The sequence below is a fragment of the Siphateles boraxobius genome, unplaced genomic scaffold, assembly GCF_051911475.1.
Source record: "Siphateles boraxobius isolate OS27281-9 unplaced genomic scaffold, OSU_SipBor_1 3, whole genome shotgun sequence".
Taxonomy (NCBI): Eukaryota; Metazoa; Chordata; class Actinopteri; order Cypriniformes; family Leuciscidae; genus Siphateles; species Siphateles boraxobius.
In genome coordinates this window covers 1,792,056-1,818,585 of record NW_027508919.1, presented here as the reverse complement: position 1 = coordinate 1,818,585, position 26,530 = coordinate 1,792,056, and the positions used below count along the sequence as shown (strand labels likewise).

The 26,530-nt window shown below is 37.3% G+C and overlaps 1 protein-coding gene across 1 annotated transcript in view; it reads left to right on the top strand.

The window, feature by feature from the left end:
• Positions 1-26,530, top strand: part of spock1 (SPARC (osteonectin), cwcv and kazal like domains proteoglycan 1) — a 214,858-nt gene that overhangs the window by 165,470 nt on the left and 22,858 nt on the right. Inside the window, exons 5-6 of the mRNA XM_077247341.1 lie at positions 4,076-4,208; positions 9,823-9,937. Of these exons, the coding sequence (XP_077103456.1) occupies positions 4,076-4,208; positions 9,823-9,937 (248 nt within the window). The remainder of the gene's footprint in view (positions 1-4,075; positions 4,209-9,822; positions 9,938-26,530) is intronic.

Below are 26,530 nucleotides of genomic sequence, written 5' to 3'. Positions count from 1 at the left end.
GTTCTTTTGAACTTTCTATTCATCAAAGTATCCTAAAAAATATATCACCATTTCCACAAAAATATGAAGCACCACAACTGTTTTCAAAACTATTATTTTAAATAAAATTATATAAAATTTAAATAAAATTATATAAAATTTAAATAAAATGTATCAGCCAATACAAGGTTGAAAGACGGTTTGACTGTAAGAATACACGAGCATGTGGCAGGGGTTCAACAACATCATTTTAAAGGGAATAAAAACTCTGGTGTGAAGACGGACGAGCTGAATAATTTCTACAGTCGGTTCGAAGGACATAACACCACCGTCACGAGAAGTTCTCCCGGTTTGTTCTTTCAGTCTCTTTAGCGGATGTAACCGGATCCTTCCATCAGCTGAATATCCACAGAGGCCAGACAGCGCTCCAAGTCGCATACTCACAGCATTCGAGCACCAGTTAGTGGACGATTTTACAGACATTTTCCATCTCTTCCTCTTCTTATCTGTGGTGCCCACATGCTTCAAAACGTCCTTCATCGTGGCTGTACCCAAACAAACTAAAATCACACGCTTAAATGACTGGCGCCCCATTGCTCTAACCCCTATTATTAGTAAATGCTTCAAAAAGCTGATCAGAAACTACATCTGTTCTGTGCTGCCTGCCAAATTGGACACACTGCAGTTTGCATACCGTGGCAATCGGTATGCAAACTGATAATGTCATACATTACACACTGCTCTCTCTCACCTAGAAAAACGGAGCACATATGTGAGAATGCTTTTGTAGACTACAGTTCAGCATTCAAAACCATAGTTCCCTCCAAACTTGACAGCAAACTCTAGGCTCTGGGCCTGAACAGTTCTCTGTGCAGCTGGATACTGAATTTCCTGTCAGGCTGATGCCAAGTAGTCAGAATTGGTAACAAGACCTCCTCCCCAATGACCCTCAACACTGGGGCTCCTCAGGGACTGCATGGACACACACAGCTCTAATACTATCTTCAAATTCGCTGACTATACGATTATAGTAGGACTGATCACCGGCGACAATAAGACGGCCTACAAGGAGGAGGTGAACGCCCCGACTGGTGTCAGGAGAACAACCTCTCCCTCAATGTTAAAAGGACCAAAGTGTTAGTAGTGGATTCCAGGATACAGGACACACCCCCATCACCATCAGCAGCAACACCAGTGAAGAGGTTCAGCCACTTAAATGCCCTTGGCATACTCAACACCAAGGACCTCACATGGTTGATGCACACAGAGGCAGTGGTGAAGAAGAATAGGAAAGCTAGAAGAATAGAAGATAGAAGATGGTTGATAGAAGATATAAGAAGATAGAAGGCTAAGGAAGTTTGGAATGAGCCCCCGCATCCTCAGCTCAAGTCAAGTCACCTTTATTTATATAGCGCTTTTTACAATACAGATTGTTTCAAAGCAGCTTTACAGAGATAACAGGAAAATAATGTTGTAATACTATTGTTAAATATACAATAAAATGTCCCCAATTAAGCAAGCCAAAAGCCAATGGCGACAAAGGCAAAAAAGGCTACAGTGGCAAGGAACCAAAACTCCATCAGGTGACAGAATGGAGAAAAAAAACTTTTCCAAGAAACCAGGCTCAGTCGGGGGGCCAGTTCTCCTCTGGCCAACGAGCGAACAGTGTATGATTATGATTCAGGCTGCATTACAGGTCAGAAGTCAGGGATCAGAACTTTCATAATGGTCTTTCATCAGATCTAGATATGGCCTGGATCCGGCGGTTTGCTGGAAACCTCGGGATAAACAGAGAGACTAATATTAGCGTAGACGCCATCCTTCTTATGATGTACCAAGTACATCAGGATTTATGGGAAGTGTTCCCGGTTCCGGCTGATCTAAACTATTCAGCCTAATATTGAATTATAGAAGTCTATGTTATGTGTATGCTAGGTCAAAGAGATGTGTTTTTAGCCTAGATTTGAAATGACAGACTATGTCTGCTTCCCAGACAATGTTAGGAAGATTGTTCCAAAGTTTTGGTGCTAAATAGGAAAAGGATCTACCGCCAGCAATTGATTTTGATATTCTAGGTATTATCAACTGGGCAGAATTTTAAGATCGTTATAGACGTGAAGGACTATAATGCATTAAGAGCTCGTTCAAGATGCCGTGGATGCCCGTTAAATTGTTGGAGGCGAGCTTCCCTCCCTCCAGAACATCTACACCAGGCTGTGTATGAGGAAAGTGTGGAAGATCATCAGCGACTCCAGCCGCCCCAGCCTTGGACAGGCAGACGGTCCCGCACCAGCCGGCTAAGAGACCGTTTCTTCCCACAGGCCATTAGACTTCTGAACACTTCTGAACTAATGGCCCCTCAATACCAAAAGCCCCATAGCCACCAACACAGCACTCACTTCAGCACATCATACACTTCTAACACCGCTACACATTTTTACTGTAAAAAACAAAACAACATATGCTATTATGTGTATACTTTACTTCGTACTGTATTATGTATATTTGTATAATGTGTATTCTGTGTATATATTGTATTGTATAAATCCTGTATTGTGTGTATTATGGTTATAATTTGTATTTTGTACAGTGTATATTTATTGTATTTTGTATATTTTATGTACATGTCATGCCTTGTAAGAGTTTGGAGTATGTACTAAAGACTTCGTCCCACCACTACACTTCTGTGTTATGGTGGTTTGACAATATAAGGTGATTTGATTTGATTTGAAATGTTTCTTGATCAACAAGTCAGCATATTAGAATGATTTCTGAAGGATCATGTGACACTGTGGTAGTGGAAATGATGCTGAAAGCTCAGCTTTGCAGCACAGAATTAAATTACATTTTAAAATATATTATAACAGAAAACAGTTATTTTAAATTGTAATACTATTTCCACAATATTACTTTTTTACTGTATTTTTTTATCAAATAAATGAGGCTTTGGTGAGCATAAGAGGCTTCTTTTAAAATCAAAACGGTAGTGTAAAAGCTATCCACAAACAAACATACCCTTTATCAAATCTCTGATATTGTCACTCATCTGTTAAAGTGATTCTGTCACCTGTGAGATACAGACAGTGATCATGTTTGTTTATCTCCTTCAGATGATCAGACTTCATGCTTTATATGAGATATTGACATTTTGACTGTGAACAGGAGTGACATTTTAGACGTCTTTTGTCGTGTTGTGATATGTGTGTGATATCTGATCAGCCAGTGCTGTGTAAGATTTGATCTCTTCATAAAATCCGATTACCCTCGGATTCGACCGCTAGCTGTTTGTAATGTCTGTCAAATCTCGATTGGGCTGTTGGCACAAGACTGCAGATAATCAGAGCTAACTTAGCATACTAGTCAGGGCTCGACACTTACTTTTTTCTCAAGGAGCACATGTGCACCTAGTTTAAAATATTTAGTAGCACAATACAAAATCTAAAGGGATACAAGGACACATTTAATAGAGGGATAAATTAAACATTTAAAAAAGGATTTACAATTATTATTAAATTTAAAAAAGGATTTTACCTTTATATTTCTATTTTAAATGTTTTAAAATATTCATTTTCAAACTGTATTTAATTATGTGATTATTTATAGGCCCACGTACTGTATGACCTGTGTGTGTGTGTGTGTGTGTGTGTGTGTGTGTGTGTGTGTGTGTGTGTGTGTGTGTGTGTGTGTGTGTGTGTGTGTGTGTGTGTGTGTGTGTGTGTGTGTGTGTGTGTGTGTGTGTGTGTGTGTGTGTGTGTGTGTGTGTGTGTGTGTGTTTGTGTGTACACACACACACGCACGTATAATAGATTGTGTAAATATAATCGGTTATATTAAATATATTACAGTTATAAACTGTAGATAAATGTTTAATTTGACCGTGTATTAAATCATTAAATGTGTCGTACTGTATAGAATTACAAAAAAAATTTTTATTGATTAATTTTCATGGCAAACATTACATAAATTATATAAAAATCCAAATCAGTTACTATATAACACATTCTAAGGATTGAATCTGTGTTCTGATATCAAAGTAAACAAATATATGCTTTCATTTGTGACACTTCCCACTCATTCTCTCTCTTCCTTTCTTTAGTGTTAAACCCAGGAACGGAAATCTTCCCCGTAAGCGTTGGATTGGAGCTATGAATCATGGAAAATGTAGGCCATGTCCTGTAGTTCACTCCAACTCAGTGTGTGGCTCGGATGGACACACATACTCCTCAAAGGTGAGATTTTCATAGACGTTGTTCTCAGATATGTTTATAGTTATGTATATGTTAAGAATATCCGTTTTATAACGACTTTAAGAAAAAAAATTTGGAATACAAAATATTCCTAAATATATTTAAAGTTGGCTTGAAATGGTAGTTGTGATAGTCTTTTCTTCCCTACCGTGACGTGTATTTGAGTGACTTCTACAACAAGGAAAAATTTCCATTTTGATTTCATAATGTCTTTAAGTTAGAAAATAAGAAGAAATCATTAATTTAAAATTGTATTCTTAAGAATGTTTTATGAATCCAGCCCCAAGTGAGGTACGAGTTCAATCTGTTCACAGGAATTTAACCTGAACACCGTCAGACGCAGGATCATTGTGTCCCAATGATGAAAGAGTCACCTTTAAATTCCAATATCAGCGCGCAGCTCTCTCTATCTCTCTCTCTCTCCTGGTGTAAATGAGTCAGTGTTTGCTGATGGATGGTTAGGTGGATGAACTGTGTCCGCTGTTGATATTGGATTCTTAAGTCCTGCGCAATCTCCTCTCAAGAACAGAGAGAAAAACCTGAACCTCCAGCCCAACCTGTGCCTCCCATCAATGACCTCACTGCTTTAACCCCACCCACTCCATTTCCTTCCCTTCAGCCAGAATGAAATCAGATGTGAGAGATGAGAGAGAGAGAGACTCAGTTTGAACAGATAGAGGAGAGGGTTTGGACAGATTGAGAAATTAACAGCACATGGACACGGCAAATATTTGGACTGCTCTTATTGGGCGGCTTCTGATATTTTCAGCTGGAGAATCAGAAACGCTATATACAAAAACAAAAAACTGTAATTCGTATAAGTGTAACAACAAACAAAATAATAATATTAAAAAATCTGAAATTAAACTGAAATAAAACCAGCATACAAAATAAAATTAAATACCAAAATGAAATATTTATGAACCATTAAAACAAACTGAAACTAGAATTAAATAGAAAACCAGCATACAAATTAAAATAAACATTTTCAAGCTATGCTGTAATTACCCTGATGCATTGCAGACTTGTTTGTTTTTTTGTTACTGTATTTAACTACATCTAGACGGATGAATAGATAGCAAGGTTTTGAATATATTATATAGAAAGATTATAATAAACAAAAACATCCATGAACAGTAATTTTCATAAGAAAAAACTAAATTAAAACTTTATACATCATTGAAACAAACTGAAAGTAGACAAAGAGAGAACTAGCATATGAAATTAAATTAAATTAAAATGATAAAATGAAAAAAATCAAGCTATATACCCTGCAGACTTTTTTGTAGTGTATTTATTTAACTACATCTAGATGAATGGACGAACGGATGGGCGGATATATAGTGTGTTGGTGGTCTTTCAGGAAGAGTAGATTCACACAATCCACTGAAAACTCACATGTAGTCAAAAAAATCATTTGTAAATATTCTTTCATTTTGTTTGCATGTATTATAATAAGCTGAGTATGCCAAAAATAGACGTTAAGATTTTTGGCTGACAGATGTGATTCATTTATTCTCTGAATGCATTTGTGTTCATCTGAAGCACAGAATAGCTTCTTTACTGAACAAAAAACCTTTTCAATGTTAAAATTAGATACAGGTCTTAAAGGAGTCATGAACTGAGAAATCAAATTGTCCTTGAGAGGTCAATATACTATAAGAGGTCATTGTACTATAAAAATATCCTGTGAGTTTCAGAACTCAAAACTTCCTTGTTTGTCCAAAAACAACTTTTATTGAAACCAAGCTCAGAAAACGTCTTGTTTCGGATTTTGTCACATTATTACGTATTATTATAGTGCGAGGAAAGACCGCCTCTGCAGAAGAAGATCAACACCTACTTCTACATCATTGCCTCTTTAGCCCCGCCTACCGATTTGCCGAACAACAAAACCACAGAGAGGAATGCAAGATGTTTTGAAGTACCAAGTTGTACTTCATACAACACAGTCTTTCCATCCGTGTGATCCAAAAAGTGTATCGGAGAAAGAATGGAGGAACTTTATTTTTAACGAAGTTCCAATCAGTTCAGATCAGTAAGAGACTGTTCATTTGTTCGCTTCATTTTACTGTGGATTATTTTCTAAACAAGAATCTGACCATTCAGCGCTGGCTTTTCAGAGAGACTTAAAATAGAAGTTGTTGCAGCGACGACTATTTTGGATCCAACAGTAATGTCTCAACACACAAGTGTGAGTGAAAGGGTTTTTACCTTGTGTCACTACTGCTTTGTCTGTTACAGATCGTTTGTTATGTACTGAGTATACTGTAGTGCAGCAGTCAAACTGTATAGCTGTGATGGCTTTGCTTCAAGTGTTGTATTATTGGATACGTAAGAAAGCACGTTGAGAACGCTGCATTTTTTAATGTTTTGATCTAAGCCATTCGCTGTAATCCTAAATAAAAGCTTCAGTGAGTGACATCTGTTTTGTCATCAGTAAGACATTACAACACGTTTTATTAAATTTAAAACACGACACTGCAAAGGACAATGCATACGTTTTTCACTTTATCGAAAAGGATGAACTGTGAATAGCCTATGAGAACGATAGTGTGACGACACAATGGTATTTTCATTCATTATTCCATTTACATGAAACACCGTTTGTCATCCTTTGTAAATTATAACTGTGGTAACTCAAAGTACTTAAACTTTATTTGCCACAACCAAGAATTATAAAGCATATGTAATATACATTGCTGGCAAATGTTTCAGCTATGTAACAAGATATTTAAACATTAGAAGGTTTCAAAACAATTCCACACGTGTAATGGTGGGGATATGCAAAACTGTAACCCAATCATATCAGTAGGTGTTTTACGTCCAAGTCTTGAATGCGGCTCGCCTATCAAAACAGAGTGTCTGAAAGAGTGGTTCAAATACAGGATAGAAAAATAGTTTTTTACTTAAATATTCATAAAATTATAAGTGGACCGCAGAGAACATTATAAAATGTAAAATTAAAATAAAAAAATGAAGTTCATGACCGTCACATTTAGTTAGTATTAGTTTCATTTTAGTTTCCCGCCACTAATCAGTTGTCATTGACATTCATTTAGCGACACCTGTCTGTATTTAGTTCATTATCACTGTGTATTTAAGTTCCTCCTTGTATTCAGCTCTTGGTCTGATATATCGTTCATGTGTAGCACACTGTTTCATATCTTTGTGTGGAGTTGGGGTACTCGAACTCAGACTCGGATTTGAGTTCAATTTTGAATGAACTCAGACTTGACACTGAATTTTTAGACTCAGAATATTTGCAGAGTACAGTCGAGTCTGGGCACTGGAGGACACAGTATTTTATTATTCAAAAAACGAAACGAAACTTCTTCCATTGTGTTGTTTCAGCGTTGAGCATTGTAGCCAATCACAGACATGTATTTAAGCGCATGAACACAGTGGCCAATCAGAGGCGTTTTAGAGTCATCATGCGGAGAATTCGCTCAAAATGTATGTTCAGAATCAGCACAAGCTTTATACTTTTGCAAATCCCCTCATAAACAACAAAGTCTAGACACGATGTAAAAAAGATATTCACTGTGCAGTGCGGACAACTTCAGTTTATGACGAGAGTTTTAGTGAGAGTGCAGAACGTGGTATGTAAGTAATGGCTTAAAGGGAGCCCTATTGACAATCTAAACAATATGCAAAATGCTTCTAAAGGACCAGTGGTTACATTCACACTGTAAAGTGTAAGGAGTGATAACTGCTTTTAAATGTGGGAGTGAATCCGCTAAATTATAGTCCTGTGAGTTATCGAATTGCTATGATTTGACACAGTTACCATAGCAACATTTTGGCGTCTAATAATTTTATGATTTTTGTTACATTTACACTTTAGTCATAAGTTTACATACACTTTGCAGAACCACCAAAATGTTATTTTTATAAATGTTTCAATAAGAAGGATTTTTAATATCGTGTGTCATTACCTGAATGATCCAGAACTGTTTTCTTTTGTTTTGTTTTTTTGAAAATGGTTGTTCATGAGTCCCTTGTTTGTCCCGAACAGTTAAACTGCCCAATGGTCTTTAGAAAAATCCTCCAGCTCCTGCACATTCTTTGCTTTTCCAACATCTTCTGCATATTTGACTCCATACTAGCAGTGGTTGTATGATTTTGAGATCCATATTTTCACACATGGTGACAACTGAGGGACTCATACACAACTATTAAAAACGCTGCAAACATTCAGTGATGCTCAAGAAGGAAACATCCATTAAGAGCCAGGGTGTGTAAATTGGTGTGAATTGTTCTTATTTTGTTTTAAAATAGTTAATTAATTTAGTACTGCTCTTCAAAGTCTAAATAAGATATTAACATGTATAAGAAAATTTTACACACCACCATCATCTTGCTCAAAAGTTTACCCCTGGCTCTTAATGCATCGTGTTGCATTCTTGAGCATTACCTCGCTGATTCTGAAAGATGTGACCAATCATAATGCAGATATCCACCATGTTTGTCTGACAAACAAACCAAACCAGTCAGTGGATTTGAACTTGAAAAATCGTGTGTATTTCTTTTTGCAGTTCTAATGTTCATTCATGTTTAATTTGTGCTATAACTGAAATAGATGATCAGTTCACCCCCTGCTTGAACTGAGGCGCTACACATTAAAGCACCACAAAATGGTATTTATTGTTTGAATTTCACAAAAATTACAACATTTTAAAGCTAAGACTTTATTTTATACCAAAAGGAACCTGCTCTGTCTCGTCTGTTGTCGCACTGTCAGTGTCCTCTTTGATCCACTATATATTTTTCACTATGTGAGATCATAATTTGTGGAGTGAGAGCGGAATGGCTTGTCGGACGTAGCAACGGTAACTAAGAGGGGCGGGTCTTTGTGAAAGGTCAATTTCAAATCATTGAAATCTTTGTGGACTCGGCCGGACTCGACTTGGACTCAGATGTTAAGGACTCGGTCTCAAGTCCGACTCGGCCCTCGACAAAGGTGGACTCGGACCCAACACTATCTTTGTATATTGCCTGAGTTTACTTTGTTTTAATAAACACGCTTCAGTTTTAATTGAAAACGTGACAGGCCCATTTTAAACTGTCAGAAAAATTCTCTCTTTATTCTCTGTCATTATGGAATTATGAATATCAGCACAGCAGCAAATATCCTTAACACACAGATTGAGCTTAAATATGGACGCAGATGCTGACATAAGATTTAACAGAAGAAATAATGTCAAGAATTTTCTTCTCTATTCTATTCCAAAAGCTTAAACTTTCAGCATTTCATAAGGGGTCGCATGTCTCGATATGAATCAGCAGGACTGTTTGCTGTTTGTTTAATTGAGTCTTGCTTTAAAAAATAATTAAGTATTACACTTAATAAACCGTTTTGGTCTTTTAGTCTAATCTTGACATCGTCTTTAATTAAATCCCAAAGAACACTGCAGATTTTACACAGCCTCTGTGTTATTAGATCTGATGAATGCAATCATCTCACTTCAAAGGAACTAAAATCATGTCATTTATTTTCTGGAAACAGACTCATGAGCGATAAAGCTCAACGGTCGGGTTAAATGTGATAATGTCTCTAACTTCACTACTCAGAATCCTCTCTGTTCTTCCACAGTGTAAACTTGAATTCCAGGCCTGCAGCTCTAGTAAGAGCATCGCTATGAAGTGTGAGGGTCCGTGTCCCTGCCTGCCAGGACCGGAAGTCATCAAATCACACAAAGAGAAGAATGGTGAGTCATTTCCTGTTTGTTAGGATCCTGAAGGACCCGTGAACTGTCTGATCAGAGATTAAATCTGAAGAAATGAAGACAAGAGCTTGTTACACACTGCACACAGATCCAGTTTGTGTTTTAAATCCATTTACTAGAAATTACCGCACTGTAATTTTACAGGTAATCTGATCCATTTGTCCTGACTGATGTCAATATATTCTGCATTTCTGCCTGGTTTCTGAGATTCCCAAACCTTTTTGTCAGCCGAACCTCTTTGACTCATCAGACCAGGCAATGTTTCTCCAATCTTCTATTGTCTAATGTTGGTGAGCGAGTGTGAATCGCAGCCTCAGTTTGCTGTTGGTCTTCTGCTGCTGTAGCTCGTCTGCTTCAAGCTTCATCATGTTGTGTGTTCAGAGATGCTCTTCTGCAGACTTCGGTTGTAGCGAGTGTTTTTTTTTTAAGTCACTGTTGTCTTTCTATCAGCTGAACTAGTCAGGTCATTCTCCTCTGGCATCAACGAGTCATTTTCACATACAGAACTGACGCTCACTGGATATTTTCTCTTTTTCGGACCATTCTCTGTAAACCCTAGAGATGATTGTGTGTAAAAATCCCAGTAGATCAGCAGTTTCTGAAATACTCAGACCAGCCCGTCTGGCACCAACAACCATGTCATGTTCAAAATCACTTAAATCACATTTCTTCCCCATTCTGATGCAGATCATCTTGTCCATGTCAACATGCCTAAATGCATTGAGTTGCTGCAATGTTATTGGCTGATATGCATTAACAAGCAGTTGAAGAGGTGTACCTAATAAAGTGGCCGGCGAGTTTATATATATATATATATATATATATATATATATATATATATATATATATATATATATACTTTTACTTTGAAAACTTTTAAGTGCAAAAGCATTTTAGGACTGAATGATTTGGGTGTTCATACTTGGGTTAACTCTTTAAAAGAACCAACTCAAGCCATAAAGTTTTAAAATCAGTTTTCATATGCCATATCCACACTGTTTTACAAAATCTGATTTTAATTTAATTTGAAATGAGCTGTGCATGTGGTTTGGATTGGGTTTGTGAAAGTGGCATTTGGTGTGCTTTTGCTGTGTAGATTACAGAAAAATAAACTGATTTGCGCTGGACACGGCAAAAAAATGTTGCTGCCTGTCTGAACAAACCGTAAGAGACACATTAAAAAGCCTAGAGAAAGAAAACATTCAAGACACGTGTGTGTGTGTGTGTGTGTGTGTGTGTGTGTGTGTGTGTGTGTGTGTGTGTGTGTGTGTGTGTGTGTGTGTGTGTGTGTGTGTGTGTGTGTGTGTGTAGTGAGCGTGTGTGTGTGTGTGTGAGTGAGCGTGTGTGTGTGAGTGAGCGTGTGTGTGTGTGTGTGTGTGTGTGTGAGTGAGTGAGTGTGTGTGTGTGTGTGTGTGTGTGTGTGAGTGAGTGAGTGAGCGTGCGTGTGTGTGTGTGTGTGTGTGTGTGTGTGTGTGTGTGTGTGTGTGTGTGTGTGTGTGTGTGTGTGTGTGTGTGTGTGTGTCCTGAGGGAATAGTGAATTTAGTGTTTTGGGAACAACCCTGGACATCACAGGAACAAGGTTTCAGGAGGAATTGAAACACAAAGAGAGAGAGCGATTCAGGCATGATGGATGAGTTAATGTGATGTTCAGAAGTATTATTACCCACAGGAAAGAAACATGTCAAATTAAATATTTTTAACATCTATGCTTTTTCACATTAAATGAAGAAAACATTTGGATTTTTTTCTTTCCTCACCAAGATGTTTCTCCTAAAAGAGACTAAATAAGTCACTAGTTGTCAGAAGTCTGAATCTCAATATGAATTCATTTCTCATCAAATGATCTGAGCTGCTCCTCATTCATTTTATCATTCTATACTCATAACGATGACTCATTTGATTATCTTTTAAGAGAAACATTTTAGATTCATCGATCATCATTTTAATGATCGCGATATTGATTCTTAAATCCCAAGATCAATCTTTTAGTTTAAGCACGAGAACTGATTATCTCTTCCACTTTATCTCTTCCCACTCTTCCATAACCTTGCTTAATCAATTACTGGCAAGTTTTATCGATTAAATTATTAATGATTAATTGATCGATCGTTGATTAATCGATAGCATCCCTAATTTGGTGCTCAACTTTCAAGGTGTTGGAAATCAAACATACCATTGAACAAATACCGCTATGAACATTTTGCATAGCCCTGGATGGCAATTGTTTCCCATGTGGACGTCTGTAAAAAATTAATTTGGAAAACTCATGCATTCGGGTGGCGATTTTTTTCACGGTGAAGGAGCCAGTTTTGTGGGATAAAATAGAATAAAAAAAGGACAAAAAAAAGGATAAAAAAATAGCGCGTTTTGTGTAAATAAAATTTCATATGCTTAGAATAATGAGAATAATATATGTAGTGTAATAATATCCTATTTATTATTTGATTAAATATCGTGCTTAAAAAATAACAAGATATATGCAGTTAAAATGGTTTTCATTGCATTTTATCTCAAAATCATGCATCACTGTAAAAATCACAGACTAGCCCCTGTAAATGTTGAAAATACTTCACATCCCCATGAGAAACAGTTTCTGTCGAATAGGGCTTATGCCAGTTCTCTCTTATCTGACACGCTCAGCTGACTTCATGAAGCTCTCTCCTAATGAGCTGATGATCTGAATCCGGCGTGTTAAATAAGGAAGACGTGCAAAAATGTGCAGAGCAGGGGGTTCCCAGGAACAGGAATAAAAAACCACTGCATATATAGGGTTCGATGTATTCCAGACACTTACCTGGTAATGCCTGATGAGATTATCAGAGAGGTACACCATTAAACTTTGAATCAACTTCTCTGTGTATTTCCACAGCATTGGTCTGAAAAGTACATGAAACAAAAAATTAGATTTTCATGGTGGACAGACACAAGCTTTTAAACTGACTGAGAAAAATATGATGCCTTTAAAGCAGAAAAATCACCCAAAATGCAGAAAATATGCCAGGTTCACCTTTTTTTGGCAAAATTTGTCAAAAACAATAGTCAAGTGTGAAATTAACAAAAATGTTACCACCAAAAAATGTATCTAACAGGATGCACCCTATCCTGCTATTGTTGCAGCACAACTGTTCGCACTGGAAAATAGATGGAGAAAAAAAAAACAACAGTAATAAGCAACATAAAAAAAGGATTAGGCTAGCTTCTTCAATTGTTTTTACATATTTTTTTTGGAGCATAGTGTAAACTAAATGCATGTACTTAATGCAGGGCTCAAGACTAACCTTTTTCACTGGGAGCACAGTGGCCCCCAACTGAACATTTTAGGGGCACAACCAGAAAATTTAGGGGCACACACTGTAAATCAACATGCTGACCAAGGCCCTGTCCCATTTCTCCCCCCTTAAAACTTCCACTTGGTTTTGAGTGCCCTCGAAATTAAAGTCCCCTCAACAAGGGAAGTGGAGTTGAAGATCTTTCCCTATGAAATGGGACAGCACTATATGCAAATTAGCGCGGTAAACCTCACTACGCGCAGCAAACCTCACTACGTCACGCGCAGCGTCAACGTGTCTAATACTATTTTCATTCGGAAAATGCCGGTTCCAGCTGTTGTGTGGCCTGTGTTCGTTTATCTACGTCTGATGAATCAACAGAGACATGTGGAACATAGAAGACGCATTCGCCATATTTTTGTCTGTATTTAATCGTTTAGACCCGCACATGAAACCCAAAATATAGTTCGCTTGTCTAGTTGCAGTCCGTTTCCGAGCGCTCGCCGCCATGGGAACAGGGTCAACGTTCGCAGATCATTGTGCTTATAATAGCACTTTTTACAGTCAAACACCTCCCGCAATTTAGAATTAGCAATTTTACAACAATCACTGATTGTGCTCAGTGCAGTTTGGGTTTAACGTTAGGGAGAGCTTCATCTTTTTTCTTCACAGCGCGCTGTCATTTCTCAGCGTGCTGTGAAGAAAAAGATGAAGCACTAACGTAGACGAACGCGGCTAGTTTTTAATAGTTTTACCTCACATCTTCTTTTTATAATCCTTGGAATCCAAAATCGAAAATAAAATTAGATGAACCAGATCAGATGTATATTTGATGGGCAGACTCTCTCGAAGCACTCGGCAGATATCATGAACATCGTCGGATAGATAGCTTTGTGAAATATTTTCTAACATTAGTGTTCAAAACTTAACAGTTCACTGGATGTGCATCAAACTAACATATTCCAACATATTTAGAAATTTTAACATGCTTATTTTTGAAAATATACTTCAATTCTTCCTTTCCAGCGGTGTCCGCCATCTTGTTTAAAAACATTTAGCTTGCTGAGTCCGCAAGGTATCCTGGGTAATTTCATCTTCCACATCGTTTTAAGCCTGCATCGGACCGCACTATGGTTTGAGGGTTGATTTTAAGGGGAGAATAGCACTCCCCCTTGCTCTTTAGAGTATTGGGACACCCTACCCCTACACGAGAACGCGCAAAAACAAGGGTTAGGGCAGAAATCTAGGGTAAGGGGAGGTATTGGGACAGGCCCCAAATATTCACATTTCTACTAATTTCCACTGTATTACTAATACAAATCTTTGATAATAGATGCAGAAATTGATGTGCTGTTTCAAATTCAGTGTCACATTTTATTCCGCACTTTTGATGCAACAACAAGTTAAACCGACAGCACCATCGCTGTCATGTCAGTACAAATAGGAAAAAAATAGACCATACATTCAGAATAAAATGTAAAAAAGTAACAAAGCGCTTAGTAACCTTGCGGTAATTTCATAGTTACAAACAATACTGCCTTCACTGTCGGCAAACTTCGTGTTGCCCGCAGTTTTGGGTTAGCGACTGCAACATTCGCAGTTCATGGAGTTTGTCTCCTTACAGTAACGTTACCTCAACAAGCTGCATTCTCACAGCCAGTCTTCCCTAAAATGGTGAGTTCGTACCTAAAATGGCTCATTGATCAGACGCACATAGATGGTTGTGATATTTTTCTCCGTCTCCTTCCCACAGACATTTAACGTTACGCGCGCTCCATTATATCTAGGACCCTCCCCCTCCACACATTAGCCACTTACAATGGCCTTTCCCTATTCTTCTCACACTCATTGGCCTGTCACACATTCCGGATTCATTGACGCGCCCCTTCCGAGTTTAACGGAAAAAAAATTTACTGGTCGAACTTGTGCAACTGGATGTAAAATTCAGTCGCACGCTCTAAAATTTTGGTGGCAAAATGCGACCATTTGGTGGCAGTCTGGAGCCCTGTTAATACATTTGCATTAGTGCAAACTAGATACTTTTAATGCAGTTTTCATGAACACGTGCAAACTATGCATTTAAGCACTCAACAATACATTCGATGGAAGCACACACATTTATAATATATATTTGCGTGCAAACCGGTTTCTTGATTCATGTGCAATAAACTTAAAACGTACTCAATGTACCTAAAGAACTAGTTGCAAAGTATTGATAAGTAAAACGTTTCTGATTGTTGAAGAATTCGTAGCAATTCAAAATAAGTTTAACACATCCCCAGTGACTACAAATGCAAAAAACACTTAAACACTTAGCCAATATTTTATTTTGTTAATATAAAGCTAAGCTTTAGCTTATCTACTTTCACCATCTTCCCCACACTGCGCTTCATGTGCTTCCAGTTTACAAAAACACCCCACTAACACAATAAATTAATATTGTTGATGAATATTTAAAAAAGTCCAAATCTAATGTTTTATTTCAGGTTTTTTTTCACATCGTGTCTTCACATCGAACTTCAGAAAACGTTGTGTTGTGCTTCCGGTTTAGGAATACACCCCACTAACACAATAAACGAGTGTTTATGAATTTTTAAAAAAGTCAAACAATAATATTTTATTTCTGTTTTTTTTTTAAACAGCTTACCTGACAGTTCTCGCTGTCTTCATCACATCCCGATTCGAAATGGCTCCATCTTCGCTTATTGGCTTGATAGAATATTTGCATATCACGCATGAGTTTAATCTATTGAGTCATGAGTCATATCATGAGTTTATTCTATTTATCTTTATAAGTAATGGATGTTGAGCCAACGAATCACTTTTTTCAGTGTAGGAATCAAAGTGATGTAAGAGCTTGTGAATCGGAATTAGATTGAATCTGTCAATAGTTGATACTTGCATGATATGATGAGTTCACTTATGTATCTTGAGCACTGACTGAGCAACCTCTGAGCTATAAAGATTTTTTCTTGATGTGTTTTGATACATCAGGCGGTTATTTTAAGGCTTTGTTGTGTCTGTGTGTTGTGTGTAATTTAGATTCATGACCTCTAGCTTGTTGTACTTATTTCCCGAAGGCTTCCCCAACAGAACAGTCCATCTGTCAGTTATGCTGCGATATCTGAGCAGAGATGAAGGTTCGTTCTGATAGGAACGTTATGATGTCTGTATTTTTATGACTTCAGATCACTGACATGATCTTTAATTGGAAAAGTGCTGCATACATCAGGAAGCAATTACCACAGAAAGAGAGAGACTGATAAAAAAAATTGTCATTTTAAAGTCCATTTTTTCTCTCATTTCCTCCCGTTTTTATCGTCTCACGGCCTCTTCTCTTTCTATTTATTTGACCTGTTCATCTTGTTTTGTCATTTTATCTCTGACTTTCATCTTGCTCTCTTTCATGTGTCTCTGTTATGTATTCAAATGTAGCAATTATTCCACGGCATCAGTGCTCAGTGTTTGCATTGAGGAAATCTCTTTCTTCTCAGCGTCTGTCCATTATCTGTTCTTCTGTTTTCGGCCGTGTGATTCTCGGCAGAGCTACAGTGAGGTGAGTGACACAGGGCAGGACTAGGGGCCTGTTTATTATACAGTTTATAATAAATGGAATTTACTGTAGGCTATAGCGCAGAATGGTTTAAAAAAATTAATTAATCAAAAGTAGGACGGTACATTTAATCAAATTGTGATATGGACTAGTCTGTGAATTTTAAACCATAAAAAGACTGTTATATAAAATAAAATAATTAATTTAAAGAAATGATGACAACAATACATTAGGCCAGTAGTTCCCAAAGTGTGTGCTGCAGGAACTGGCTAGGGGTGCCGCAGAATCTCAGCTTTTTTCCGGTTTAAACAAATAACTATTGTACCATATAATAACTTTTAACAGCATATATTTAAAAATATATATCAAAACACCAACATATGAGCATTTCCAAATGAAAATGAATAAGTGAAAAAAACCTTTGTACTGGTGCACGCTCAAATTTATATTTCACGTAGAGATTGACAGGATAGGGCAAAGATGGAGCTAGCGTTCTCATCCTGGCATATACGTGAAAATCAAAAACTGTCAGTGGAGATCGATCTATGAGTTGCACTATCCTCAATCTATCCCCGGCCCGTATCAAGAGGCTGTGCTGGCACATGTATCCCATTAAAATGCCCGCGACACAGTTCCATGCACAGATATTTTAGTTTAATTTAAGTTATAAGGTCAGGTTTGAACAAAGCAAATGAGAAACTAAAGAAAAAATTGAATTGGAGTTATTATTTAAAGAGTTAAGTATCAATCTTTAAATGTGTTTTGTTCCAATTATTCCCACATAAAGTAATTTTTAAATTTTACTTACTGAAACAATCGTTGTCATAGAATTCACTTGTCTGTTAACAATGAGTTAACAGTTTGAACGTTCTAGTTCACTTTTATTTATTTTGAAGATCCGAGGTGAATTGTTGCTTTCAGTAGGCTACAGGTATAAAAAACAAACACAAAATGATATTCAAACTCACACAGATGCTTTTAACATTAAATAAAGCACATAAACAGTACCTGAGATTGTCATACTTTCTGTTGTTGTTCCAGTCGGGACGTTGCAGAAATAGAAATCGTTTCTAAAACAGAATCATTGTGTGTCACCATCACGGCTGGTTAGGACAAAAACTTTGATTAACATGGAAAATATACATTTTATCGCGTGCCGCGGTGTCGCGTTGCATAGTGTCTGGTTAGGACACGGTGTTAGGCCTATGTGTGTTGCGATGCATTCATAATAAATTCAGGCTGCTGTTTATGCTTCATCATTTGTTGTTTGCTCATCTAGATTTAATTTTATATAGGCTATGTATTTACATGTAACGGTCACCAGCTGGAGTGCCCTTGAGAGCCACCAGAGGGCACTCCACATGAGACTATTGTCATGCCCTCACAAACTACATCTCCCATTACTCTTTATCTGTGTTCCTTGACTTTTGTGTTTGTTATTGTTTGGACTGATTACCCGGTGTTTATGACCTTTGCCTGTTTTCCACTATGATTGTGGATTACCCTTTCAAATAAACTGCATTTGAATCCTCAGCCTTTGTGTCTTAGAGCCGTTTGGTGACAGTACACATGTACGTTTAGTTTAATTGGGTTTGGGTGCCGTGGGAAAAAGAATACTGCAAAGGGGTGCCATGCTTTCAAAAATCTTGGGAACCACTGTTCCCAAACCAGTGGTTCCCAACCCTGTCCTGGAGTAATCACTCCTGGTTTGAGTGATTAATTATCAGTATCTAACCTGACGAAAATGTATTTATTCAATGTTGTCTACATTATATTGCATCTGCAGCAGCATTGTGAACTTTTGTAAAGATATGTTTAGCCATTACCTTTTAAATGCATAATTATATTCAAATTGCAAACACATGAGGAGAGTCTCCGCATGAAAGACCCACGACTGGCAGATGAACGTGCTCTCCGAAACGGTAGGAAATCAAATTCGATTGAATGGAGGATTTGACAGGATGATTGACAGGGCAGTTTACGGTGACAGGATGCACGCGACAGATCTGTCCGTTAAAGATGACGTGATAGTATGTCCCGAGGCTTGCCTACTCTTTTGCTAAACACTCAAAAGTATGTACTTTTTATTCACAAAAAGAGTACATACTTTTAGGTCGTAGTATAAGTAGGCGAATTGGGATGCAGCATTTGTCTCCCCCATCAAACAGACCTGATTCTACTCATTAGCTCATAATCACATAGGTTAATGATCTGATGAGTTGAATCAGGTGTGTTTGATTGAGTAGACAAAGAAAACGCGCAGTGTTGGGGGGGCGCCAGGACAGGGTTGGGAACCACGGCATTAGGCTATAGAATGGACTATTCAAAGTAATATTAATACAATTAATAAAATTAATTTTTTAAGGATTATCACATAAATGACAAAAAATGCTTTATGTCTTCATATTATTACAACTATTTTTGACAATATATTTGTATTAAATCATAAATCCAGAAAAAAAACTCTATGTAATAAAGTATTAAATGGTTATCGTTTCATTGATTCAATTGTCACGTGTAGATGAACATGCACGAATCAAAGATAAATAAAGAGTCATTGTGGGATTGACAGTAGAACCAGAGAAAGTGCTGAGAGCAGCCGAGAGCATCAAAAGACTTTATGCAAATATCAGGCGAAAAACGCAGTGAGGTTCAGGTAGTGACGTCTGTCTTGAGCCTTTAAAAAAGGAGTTTGTGCTGGAGTTAATGCTGGATTTAGTGCACAAATTTGATGCTTTGCAGTTGTTATATATATGTTATATATTGCAGTTTGGATGCTTTCATTTTTTTGAATACATTGCAGTTTGGATGCTTTCAGTTTTACTAACTGGATTTACAAAAGTTTATAAAATTGACAGGATATCTCTACTTGGGGCATTTGGAAACAAAGCTTGCCTATTTCCAAATGTAATCGCGTGCATATCTGATGATTATATTTCCTTGTGTTGAAAAAAAAAAAAAAACATATATTAAACACACTCACTACAAACACACCCAAAAGCAGAAGCGTGTTAGTGTCGTCAGCGGCACTGAGCGGAAGGAAACGGGAACAGAGCAAACAGAATGAAAACTAAACTAAAACAGGACATAACAGAGCATAAACGTTACATCAATTGATTAGATATGCTTTTTAAACACTTAAATGTAATTAATCCAAATGGAACCCAGAAAAACGGAAAACACTGAATTTGGGTAAAAAATACAATGGATTTCATAGGGCCCTAAAAATTTATTTTTCTTAAACGTTATTGTTAAACTGTAATTAACTAGACTTGCTAATGCATAAGATTTTGTTTAACTATTAAAAGAGAATCCAGAAAAATTTAAACTTAAAAGAAAAATTGCAATGGAAAAAATCTAACAGAAAGAAATTGAACCCATGATCTCGACCGGCTGAACCACAGAAATTCCTGGAGAGACTGGAAAAGAGTAACAAAGAGGTGGAGATGATTACAGATGGAGCCCGAGGTGGTGGAGATGGGCGATGGGTTTGTTAGGATAAAAGGAGGGATGGAGACGGAGAGAGAAATGACCTGGAGAGAAACACAAGAGATTTTTCATCCCAGCAGGAGAGAAAAGTGAAAAATAGAGGGATCACCTGAGAGAAAATACTGTGAGGTGTGTGTGTGTGTGTGTGTGTGTGTGTGTGTGTGTGTGTGTGTGTGTGTGTGTGTGTGTGTGTGTGTGTGTGTGTGTGTGTGTGTGTGTGTGTGTGTGTGTGTGTGTGTGTGTGTGTGTGTGTGTGTGTGTGTACAACACACAAACAACACTCGCTCATTATGTTTTGAAGAATCGTTTTTCACGCTTTAATCTGCAATATAATACAACACACACACACACACTCATCTTTCTTCATTGGGCCTTAGAGGAAAAACAGCAATATGAGCCTTTCAGTGGAAAATTACATCCACTGAAATCTTTGTGTCAGTGATCCTTGTGTTTCTAGGTCATTCTGTTTCGCAGAATATCTTTATATTCACATCATATGTCTTCTTATGTTGGATTAAATAGATGTAAATTACATGTGTTATTTGCTTTTATCATAAAATACGATTAACTAAACACAAGGTATAATGTCCAAAGGTGAAGCACTTTTGAAATTTATTCAGAAATATTATTAATCTAATTGAATTTTTTTCAACAAAATGTGTTTTCTTAAGAATATTGTTTTAATTGCTAATTGTTTTTTCATAGCCTTGCTAAATCCCTAACCAATGTCAGTTGTTTAATGACATCATCCTACAGGAAGTACAGACTTTAGTTTTCCTACTATTGTTTGAATGATCAAGTTATATTTAATGTAACTGCGCTTATTTCTGAAGGTCTGTTATACAGCATGCATGTGGATGTTTATTCTATATAGGTAATAGATATAAACAATGTACATACATTGCACTATATAGCTATATTGGATATTATAGGATCTTGGACTTTCAGACTTATATACACTTCCATTCAGAAGAGAGGGAGTCAGTATGATGTTTGAATGGTGATAGATTTTTTTCAGGATTGTTTGATGAATTGAAAGCTCAAATAAACAGTATTTGTTTGAAATAGAAAACTTTTGTGACATTCTAAATGTCTTTACTGTCAATTTGGATCAATTTAATCCATCCTTGCTGAACCAAAGTATTAATTTAAAACAAAATGTTGCAGTGACCCCAAACTGAGAATGAATATTTATATTTTCCCCCTTTTTTAGTGTGGAGATTCCATTTATTATCAAATGTATTCCTTTGTATGTATAATAAACAATTATTTATGAACTTAAACTTGAAAATGAATGCTTCAGAAGCTCATCAAACACAGATGTGACCCTGCTCTTCACAACCCGGCAGAACATTCAGAAAATCCTCTAATTCCTCCTGAATCTCAGGTGCACCTGTCGAGCATTAATGTGATGGTTTTAATACATCAGAATAAATGTCACTGGAGTGTTTGACTCTCTCACACTCGTAAACACTTCATTTTAAAGGTCAGACATATCAATAGCTCTCTCTTGCAGGCTTACGTGATCAAAACATTAGGAGATGATAAATACGTTATTCAGTGCTGTTTGTTGTTTTCATTCAACTGTGTCTGCATTCGTTTAGTTCTGACAGCTTGTGTGCTTCTAATGTTTGTCAGGGGTTTTTTGTTGTCGTTGCACCAAATCAGTTGTAATTTTGGCCATTTTCCATCCTCTATCTGACTCATGCTACTGTACCTTTAAGACTTCTTTGTTGCGAAATGAGCAACGGTAATTAATGAGCTCATTATTGTGATGTCATCGTGATATGAAGGGTAGCGTGAAGGCTAACTTTTCTTAAACTGGTGTTGACATTTTAAAATAATAAAGATAACTGTTCCAAGGTACCCGACAGAGTGTTATGTACTTGTGAGAGATGTGCATAATCATTCTACAAGAAGAAGTACTGATATATGTCCTTTAATGGGTAAGAATTATTTTTTTGTATACTAGTTCTATAGTCTGGAATGATTTAACTTGTTGTATAAAGCAGATAAAAGTTAAAAGTGTTTTTTAGAGAGGAAGTTAAAGAATGGCTAAAGAATGAGATGCTGAACTTGACGGTGATTTCTCTTCATAAATTATATGTTCTTCTACTTTGGAAACAAGGACCATAATGGAAATAAGCCTTTGGCTTTATTGTGTATATTATCTTCAAACGTTTTTAAAATGTATGAACTATCAGTTTTTTTATATATATTGTCTAATAAAGCAAACAATCAAATATCTGATTTCAGTTCATCACAATAAGATCTCATTTGTTAACATTAGTTAATGCATTAGCAAAATCTTAGTAATTTAGTTTCAATATATGTTCTAGGTGGACTGAAGAGGACGCATACTACAGCAAAATGCTATTTCAGAATAACCCCTTTAAGAGTAACTTGTGTTTCATTTCAGTGGATTTCCTTATTATTCTGTGTTCTAGCAAAAATAACTACGCTACAGCGATCTGTCAGGACCCACACAACAGTTTTTATTATCTTTGGGTATTTTATGTATATATGCGAAGGGTCAGTTGGGGAGCTTGTGCAAACATACTGAATGCACATTAGAGTGCGGATCGGGCCGAATTTTTTTGTCCGAGCCCGGCCCGCGTCCGATAGAGCAGTAACCGAACCCGACCCGAGCCCGACAGGCATAAAGATATTTATGTCCGAGCCCGACCCGAGACCGACAGTTAAAATCCCATTTTTTTTCTCATACTAATGACACATGTGCGTTTGTTTGTGTTGAAAGCCTGCTTTTATTAAGCAACTGTAGGAAGACATTCGGAAATGTCAGCAGGATGAGTGCATCAGCGCGCACGGAGCGCACTTAACTGATATTCATCCTCTAATGCACATCACTATGATCAGATGCTTTCTTAACTGCTGTTTTCTTACTGTCATTTTCATTTTTGTTGTGTTTATTGTTTTATTGAGAGGAAAGCATGCAGCTTTACATATTTATCTAAATGCCGCCCTCAGCAGTGTAGATGGCGTCAGGATGTTCACTAACAGTGTATTGTGGCAAAGGTATTTCAAACTTCTTTTTACCTTCTTTGTAGTTTCTACAGTAAATATTTACAATAGACACAATCATTTACAGTATTACTGTATTTTGCCATGTAGACGCATGCATAATTGCTGTGAATTTTAGAGGTCCAATAAGATACTGTTTTTTTTTTAAGGTAGATCACTGTTATTGCATGTTCATATGATTTCTGGAAACATGATTATGCCGTAAATGCTACTGGATATCATGCATACCACTGTAATTTTTTTATTTTATTTTTTTTAAGAAGAGTGGAAAAAGTCCTTCGAATAAAGTATTTTTAGTTTTTTTTTTGTTTGGGGCCTGGATCCAGAAGATGAAAATGTTCTGTTAAAGTAACGGCGCAATGATCTCCTCAACAGGAGTCATTCAAGTCTGGAGCATAAATGCAAAGTTTAATGCTAGTACTAATAGAAGATGTGAAATCACGTTTGTTTCACAGACCTCAGTAGTTTACTTTTAGTGGAGCAGCCCACCTGAGATCCTTCACTTTTGCATTGATAGTTTGCATTAATGTATGTATGTGTGTTGAAGGTGACTCTTCAGTGCCTAACAGAAGTGTTGTGCCTTCGGACGTCCTACTTTATACTCTGATTACCCATAATTCAATGGGACCAACACACACACTATACACAGCTTGCACAATTCCTTGTGGGAGAGAGAGAGAGTGTGTGTGTGTGTGTGTGTGTGTGTGTGTGTGTGTGTGTGTGTGTGTGTGTGTGTGTGTGTGTGTGTGTGTGTGTGTGTGTGTGTGTGTGTGTGTGTGTGTGTGTGTGTGTGTGTGTGTGTGTGTGTGTGTGTGTGTGTGTGTGTGTGTGTGTGAAAACCTAAATTTGCATTGTTGCCAGACTTTATGAATCATCAGAAAAGCCACGGTGCTCTTCTGTTCTTCGTGAAATCTCACACACGTTGTTAGCGGGCGGCCCTGAGGAATACTGTGTACTTTGATTAAAAGAAGTAAAAGAGACTCAAAGTTCAACAGAGAAACTGAATAGAGACAAAAGGAAAGCACAGCTAATTAATTAATGATCTTCGTTATCAGCGTGTCTCTCTGTTAGTCCAGCTCGTAGCGATAGTGGAAGGACGATAAGAAAAGTAAGAGCTGCTTTATTCGCTCGCACACTCTCTCTTTTTCTGTCTTTGAATGCAAACCAATTCATCAGACTTTCTTAGATTAAATGCTTTTCACGATGCACATTGTTTAAAAGCAGCTTTACAGAAAATCGTGATGTTAAAGTATAAGTTCGCAGATTTTCAACCCGCTCTGTATGGTTACAATGTAAATTAATGATTTACTCTTTCTCTGTATTACGTGGGCCAGCAAAAGTCCACTGGATGACGCAAAATGCTTTTGACGGCTCCAGGGCTTTTGTGAAAAATACAGATCATACTCTGGTTATTAACAGAACAGTTATTGTAAGAGTATGTTCCTGAAATGTGTATCATATTTTGTCTACTCTTTAAAAAGCTTAATGGTGAAAAAGGAAACCATGGCAATAGCTTTCATACCAGTATGTGATGGCGTTTTGCTTCGGGGGGTTGGGTGAAACTGACCGCTTGGCATAAAACACTGTGTTGATGGTCATCCAGTTTAAAATGTTGACTATAAACACAAAGGTTTTTCAGATTGTCCATCGCGGTTTTCTCTTCATATGTGGAAAAAGTTAGATGTAATATATATCCAACTTTATATATATAATGAGGTTCAGATGTTATGGGAAGGAGGAGGTGGGAACCGGTGAACATTCAACACTTTTAATAAAATAAATAAACAAATACAAAAACAAAAGTATAAGCCAGCAGCCCCTCATGGACGACTGCTGGCCACACAAAGCAGAAACAAAACACAGGTCCAGGCCTGTTCCTCTCTCCATCTTCACAGTCCTCACTCCTCCGTGAGAGATACGAGACCGGTGCGTCTCACAGGTGTCGTTCATCAGTAATCCGTTCTCTCACGTCCCTCCACCTCGTCCTGCTCGACACAATATATAAGTCTGGTGACAATAAAGTTACAATTTTTGTGATGATATAAATGAACACGCAGCTTAGATTAGCTATATAGTACTATTGCTTTATGTGAGTATACTGTGGTATACAGGTAAATTGTGGTGTACTTTGTATCCAATATGTGTGCGTGCGTGCGTGCGTGTGTGTGTGTGCGCGTGCGTGTGTGCGTGCGTGCGTGCGTGCGTGTGTGTGTGTGTGTGTGTGTGTGTCAGAGAGAGAGAGAGAGAGAGAGAGAGTGTTATAGTGCTGTAAGATTGCATATAGACCAAAAACAAGACTTTGAAACAAAAACTAAATCGCTTGCATTGCAATAGAGCTGTCGCTTCAGCTTAAGATGTGTTTGTAATATTGTGGGCTGCGTTATTTTTATTCTGTTCAGATCATCAGCCCCTGAAATTCAAACGCACTGAAGACACTTTCAAAATTAATAAATTGCAGCCACTTTCTTCATATTTCCAATTGGGAATTGAATAAATCATGAGTTGTTCTTCTACATATCTTAATGTCAATCGTTCAGCTAATGAAATATTAAGAATATATCTTTCTATAGAGTGTGCGGTTGTGTGTGTGTGGGTTTGTTTGGTAGTAAAGCTATACAGGAACAAGAAATAATTGTCTTCCAAACATCATAATATTATATTAATTGCACATAATAAATTGAAATTTATTTAACTTATAGAAAGGAAAGCTTGGTAATGAATGCACTGGGGCTTTTTGGAGACTACATGGATTTCTTGGCTCATGAAAATCGATTCGTTTTCTGAAATGCAGAAATCACATTCTGAGTTTAAAGACGTTTTAGCTCAGGAATAGTTTAAGTTTAAAAGAGTTTGAGTTTGTTGGATGTTTGTAGTCCTGTGTTGGTGCTTGTTTGCGGTTGAGCTTCTCTGTTTGATCCACTTGTCTTTTCCAACCTGCTGATCTGTATTCCATCCCGAAACACCCATAATCCTTCACTCTGGCAGGAGATGAATCACTAAAGATCTCAGTTTTACTCGAGTTCATCTCTCTCTGAACCATTCCTGTTTCTCCACTGGCCACCCACCAGCTGCGAGCAGCACGAGCACACAGTCCTCTACACGTTCACACACTCCTCCTGCTCCTGTTTCAGAGTCTGGATGAGTTCCTGAGCCTCGAGAAAGAGAAAGAGCTTTTTTGAATCATTGACAACACCCACTCAACATATGCTTCTACCCAGGAT